The sequence below is a fragment of the Cebus imitator genome, unplaced genomic scaffold (genome assembly GCF_001604975.1).
Source record: "Cebus imitator isolate Cc_AM_T3 unplaced genomic scaffold, Cebus_imitator-1.0 Scaffold121, whole genome shotgun sequence".
Lineage (NCBI taxonomy): Eukaryota > Metazoa > Chordata > Mammalia > Primates > Cebidae > Cebus > Cebus imitator.
Window position 1 is genome coordinate 3,930,107 of NW_016107436.1, and position 6,022 is coordinate 3,936,128.

At 45.0% G+C, this 6,022-nt stretch overlaps 1 protein-coding gene across 1 annotated transcript in view; it reads left to right on the forward strand.

Moving 5' to 3' along the window:
• Positions 1-6,022, forward strand: part of USP32 (ubiquitin specific peptidase 32) — a 213,830-nt gene that overhangs the window by 203,995 nt on the left and 3,813 nt on the right. The window contains exons 30-32 of the mRNA XM_017539840.2: positions 2,255-2,446; positions 3,357-3,645; positions 5,055-5,643. Coding sequence (XP_017395329.2) covers positions 2,255-2,446; positions 3,357-3,645; positions 5,055-5,643 — 1,070 coding nt within the window. The remainder of the gene's footprint in view (positions 1-2,254; positions 2,447-3,356; positions 3,646-5,054; positions 5,644-6,022) is intronic.

Genomic DNA, 6,022 nt, shown 5'->3' on the forward strand with positions numbered 1-6,022 from the left:
GCGCGATCTCGGCTCACCGCAACCTCCGCCTCCTGGGTTCAGGCAATTCTCCTGCCTCAGCCTCCTGAGTAGCTGGGATTACAGGCACGCACCACCATGCCCAGCTAATTTTTTGTACTTTTAGTAGAGACAGGGTTTCACCATGTTGACCAGGATGGTCTCGATCTCTTGACCTTGTGATCCACCCGCCTTGGCCTCCCAAAGTACTGGGATTACAGGCTTGAGCCACCGCGCCCGGCCGTAAGTTCCCCTTTTTAAATGAGTTCTTTAGACTGGATAGTTATGCAGTACTAAAACCTTTAATTGCACGATCAAACCCAACCTTGCTAGTTTGGTTTATAGCAGCACTTGACAGCCTCCTGACTCAACCATCCTATCCTATAGGGAAAAAGTCTCAGCTGAAACTCATTCTAAGCTGAATGTCCTGCACTGTGCCAATTTGTATTCCAGGCAGCCTAATGTTCCCATCATGAGTTTCAGGAAGGGAAATTCATGGAGGAATTTGCCTCGGGAGAACCCATACACCTCTGGAAGGGAGGAGCAATAAATAGGGTGTATGATGGACATATGTGACCCTTGCCACAGAGAGGCAGTCAGTGTGGGGCCTTGTGGTCTGGGCTCAGCTTTGGGACACGAATATCTATTGTGCGAACTCTCATGGTAGCATTCATAACCCTGATGCCTCATCCACCTTCCCATATATTATAGAGACAAACAGAAGGATCCCAGCTGTTTGGTTCTTGATTGTTTGTCAGGTAGCAGCCAGGAATGGGAGAGGGGAAAATTATTTCTTTTCTTTGTACTCTACATCCTTCCTTCTCTCCTTCCTCTTCATTCCACACCACCCCAACATACATCCCTGAACCCCACCTCTTCTTTGCTCTCTCTCCTTTCTTGTGCTTAACTCCTTCTTGCTCTACAGCCTAACATGCTGATTAACAGGACCCCAAAGGTTTGGGTGGGTATTAGGGGCCTTCTCAGCAAAAGCAGCACGCTCTTTTGAGCTTGCTCTTCCTTTTGTTGCCATCTCAGATAAAAAGGCCCCAAGAGAGAGGAGACAGATAATTATAGAGTATTTCGATAACTCTGTGTTACATGGTATCAGATGCAAATGAGTTGTACCCTGTAGGGTTTCATGATGTGCTGTGTTGTCATCTCATGGTGAGCTTTTCTATGCCCTTATTTCATCCAGATCTGGCTTCTGTGTTTCATGTTATTTCTCCTAGCTTCTGTAAAGTCTGCAGCATGCTAATAATGCTCTGACTTTCTGCTTAAAAATAAATGGCTTGCCGGGCGCGGTGGCTCAAGCCTGTAATCCCAGCACTTTGGGAGGCCGAGGCGGGTGGATCACGAGGTCAAGAGATCGAGACCATCCTGGTCAACATGGTGAAACCCCGTCTCTACTAAAAATACAAAAAATTAGCTGGGCATGGTGGTGCGTGCCTGTAATCCCAGCTACTGAGGAGGCTGAGGCAGGAGAATTGCCTGAACCCAGGCGGCGGAGGTTGCGGTGAGCCGAGATCGTGCCATTGCACTCTAGCCTGGTTAACATGAGTGAAACTCCGTCTCAAAAAAATAAATAAATAAATAAATAAATAAATAAATGGCTTACTATCAGCACCCATGGCTTGGGGGCCAGCTCACATGTAATCCCTTATAGGATTCCAAAATTGTTAAATAAATACAAATTTTTGTTTTTGTTTTTGTCATTTTGAAGCATTCAAAAATTTTTCAAGAAAAGCTATGGTCATATTAATAGAAATTTTATCCAGAATGTTACTGATGTGAGACTTGTGAATAGTCTGTAGGTGCTGTATTTGCTCAGACTCTAGGTTGGGTTGTGTTTTCTCTTCCTTTTTTTTGAGGCAGAGTCTCATTCTGTCATCTGGGCTAGAGTGCAGTGGCATAATCACAGCTCACTGCAACCTCTGCCTCCCAGGCTCAAGTAATCCTCCTGAGTAGCTGGAACTACAGACATGTGCCACAACGCCCAGCTAATTTTTTAATTTTTCTTTTATAGAGATAGGATCTATGTTGGCTAGGCTGGTTTCAAACTCCTGGACTCAAGCAATCCTCCCACTTTGGCCTCCTAAAGTGCTGGGATGAGCCACCATACCCAGGCAGTTGTATTTGCTTTTTCCTTATATAGAGTGAGATGAGGGTGAGTGGCCAAGAGGATGATGCATAGCTAACTGGATCACCACTTCAAATGCCTTCCCACACCCTCTTTTCCTCCTGTTCCCTCTACCTGCAGGTTGTAGATGAGCATGAGAGTGTGGAGCAGAGTCGGAGAGCACAAGCCGAGCCCATCAATCTGGACAGCTGTCTCCGTGCTTTCACCAATGAGGAAGAGCTAGGGGAAAATGAAATGTACTACTGTTCCAAGTGTAAGACCCACTGTTTGGCAACCAAGAAGCTGGATCTCTGGAGGCTTCCACCCATCCTGGTATGTTACAGTCCTGTCTCTGAAAGAGCAGGAATCTAGCATGTAAGAAGGAAGACATAAACAGGAGGTTTGGTTTTGTTTTTTTTGAGACGGAGTCTTGCTCTGTCCCTAGACTGGAGTGTGGTGACGTGATCCCAGCTCACTGCAACCTCCGACTCCCTGGTTCAAGCAATTCATCTGCCTCAGCCTCCCAAGTAGCCGGGGCTACCATGCCTGGCTAAGTTTTGTATTTTTAGTAGAGATGGGGTTTCACCACGTTGGCCAGGCTGGTCTCGAACTCCTGAACTCATGATCTGCCCTCCTCAGCCTGGGATTACAGGCGTGAGCCACCGCATCCGGCTGATTTTGTTATTTTTGAGAATAAGACCCTTCCTTCTGCAGTGTTTAAAACACTTTCTGTACACAGCTTTTATGTTGAGTACAGAGATGAGTCTTTCTACAAATGTTTGGTAATTCCTTTTCCTAAAGAGCTTGTAACCTAGAAGAAGAGAGCAATCATGTAGACCAGTAACTGCAATTCAGTGCCATGTGAGAATTGCCACAAGGGGTCCAACGTGGTGAATGTGAACTTCAAGAGAGGGTGAACCTCTGGGTCTGTGGAGAGAGGAAGCTTAGGCTAGCCCTTTGTGGACTCTAGAAGAGCAACTGAGCCCAGAACCAGCACCCACTGCGTATAGTCACATGGCTGTGGCACCCAGCTGAGTTGAGTGTGTGTACACAAGCATACCAGTGCCCTGGGGCCTGTGAAGAGGCTTTTATGAAAACCATATTTTTGAAGTATTTAAAGAATAATGAAGGGTTTCTATTACATATTCCCAAATATTCACATGTATTAGACCTGTTTTTTCCATGTAAACTTTGTATCTTCAGAACTCTTCAATGCAGATGTTTTCTAACTTTACTTCTCCAGATAATTCATCTTAAGCGATTTCAATTTGTAAATGGTCGATGGATAAAATCACAGAAAATTGTCAAATTTCCTCGGGAAAGTTTTGACCCGAGTGCTTTTTTGGTACCAAGAGATCCAGCGCTCTGCCAGCGTAAACCACTCACACCCCAGGGAGACGAGCTCTCCGAGACCAGGGTTCTGGCAAGAGAGGTGAAGAAAGTGGAAGCGCAGAGTTCGGCCGGGGAAGAGGATGTGCTCCTGAGCAAAAGCCCATCCTCACTCAGCGCCAACATTATCAGCAGCCCAAAAGGTGAGACCTGGGGCCTATGCAGGTGTCTTTTTGGGACCCTTGTAGGCTACATATGTTTCTCTGTCTTCTGTTCTGGAACATCAGGTTAGTTGGGTGGAAGGAACCTATCTGAAATCAGACCCACCTATATTTGAGCTATGTAACTTTTGGCAAGAAATTCAGCCTCCTTGAATCTATTTCTCGTCTGTAAAATGTAGATAATACCAGGTTTACACAGAGTTGAGAGTTTGACACGTGGAGAGTAAAGCACTTCGCACAGTGCCTGATACCCAGTAAACAGGAATGGTAGCTGCTGTCTTGTCCCCTTATAGCAAAAGTTCTGAGGTTCCCCGTCTTTCAGGGGGTCCAGAGGATCAAAACTCTTTTATTTTATCTTATTTTATTTTTGAGACAAGGTCTTACTCTGTCACCCAGGCTGGAGTGCAGTGGTGCAACAGAGATCATAGCTCACTGTAGCCTCAACCTCCTGGGCTCAATTGATCCTTCCACCTCAACCTCCTGAGTAGCTGGGACTACAGGCACACACCACTGTACCTGGCTAATTTTTGTATTTTTTGTAGAGATGGGGGGGGCTTCACCGTGTTTCCCAGACTGAACTTGAACTCCTGAGTTCAAGTGATCCTCCTGCTGCAGCCTCCTAAAGTGCTAGGATTATAGGCGTGAGCCACTGCGCCTGGCCCAAAACTGTTTTCATAAAAATACTAAGACAATATGTGCCTTTTCACTTTTATTATCTCACAAATATACAATGGTGTGAGAGACAACATGACATGGGATGATATTGTCACTTTGACAGTGAAGTCTGTACTAATGTATTGTACTTTTTCATTCCTCAGTTTTAATTTCTAATATGGGAAATATTGATATATAAAATTTACATAAAAGTTCTAAGGGTCCTCAATTATTTTTAAAGGTATAAAAGGGGGTGGGGCAAGAGGCTATAACCAAAAAGTTTAAAGCCTTACAGGATTTTTGTAAGACATAGAGATAACAATGGACAGCAAGAAATTCCCAGTACCATGTCTAACAATAGTAATTACTCAATAAATGGTGGTCATAGTTTTTGTCTAATTTTACAAAGGAGAAGAATATGTATTTGGAAAACTCTATAGCCTAATAGTTACACTTTTTTTCTACTGAATCTGACATAAATCATCTTTCTGCCATTTTCTGAGTCCCTATAATGTACTTTACATTTTCAGGATATTGTTGCTTATAGGGACTTGGCATTGAAGAAGACAAAAATGTAACTTACTGGCTACATAATAGGAACTAAAGAGTGCCAGTCACAACTCCCCTATCTTTACCTTTGTGTATACAGTTGTGAAGCTAACCTTAGAGTAGCATTTGGGGCCGGCTTACCTTGTGGCATTTGGATTTGTCAATCTTTTCTTCTCTCCTGTTCACAGGTTCTCCTTCTTCAACAAGAAAAAGTGGAACCAGCTGTCCCTCCAGCAAAAACAGCAGCCCTAATAGCAGCCCACGGACTTTGGGGAGGAGCAAAGGGAGGCTCCGGCTGCCCCAGATTGGCAGCAAAAATAAACTGTCAAGTAGTAAGGAGAACTTGGATGCCAGCAAAGAGAATGGGGCTGGGCAGATCTGTGAGCTGGCTGACACCTTGAGCCGAGGGCACATGCTGGGGGGCAGCCAACCAGAGCTGGTCACTCCTCAGGACCATGAGGTAGCTTTGGCCAATGGATTCCTTTATGAGCATGAAGCATGTGGCAACGGCTACAGCAATGGTCAGCTTGGAAACCACAGTGAAGAAGACAGCACTGATGACCAAAGAGAAGACACTCGTATTAAGCCTATTTATAATCTATATGCAATTTCGGTAAGTGATTTATTATATGGTTTTCAGAGAATGGTCTGTGTTTTGTTCACCTGTCTTCATGTATTCATCAGCAAGTATTTTTTCAGATCCTGCTTATTTCTAGGCATTAGTGATAGACAAAGTTATAGAAATCTTGGCCTGCCCAGGTGTGATGGCTTACACCTGTAATCCCAGCATTTTGGAAGGTTGAGGCAAGAAGATCGCTTGAGCCCAGAAGTTTGAGGCCAGTCTGGGCCCCATCTATGAAAATAATTTAAAAATGGAGCGAGGTGGCCAGGCGCAGTGGCTCATGCCTGTAATCTCAGCACTTTGGGAGGCCAAGGTGGGTGGATCACCTGAGGTCAGGAGTTCAAGACCAGCCTGGCCAACATGCTGAAACCCTGTCTGTACTAAAAATACAAAAATTAACTGGGCGTGGTGGCAGCTACTTGGGAGGCTGAGGCAGGAGAATCACTTGAACCCGGGAGCGGAGGTTGCAGTGAACCAAGATCGTGCCACTGCACTCCAGCCTGGGTGACAAGAGTAAAACTCTGTCTCAAAAAA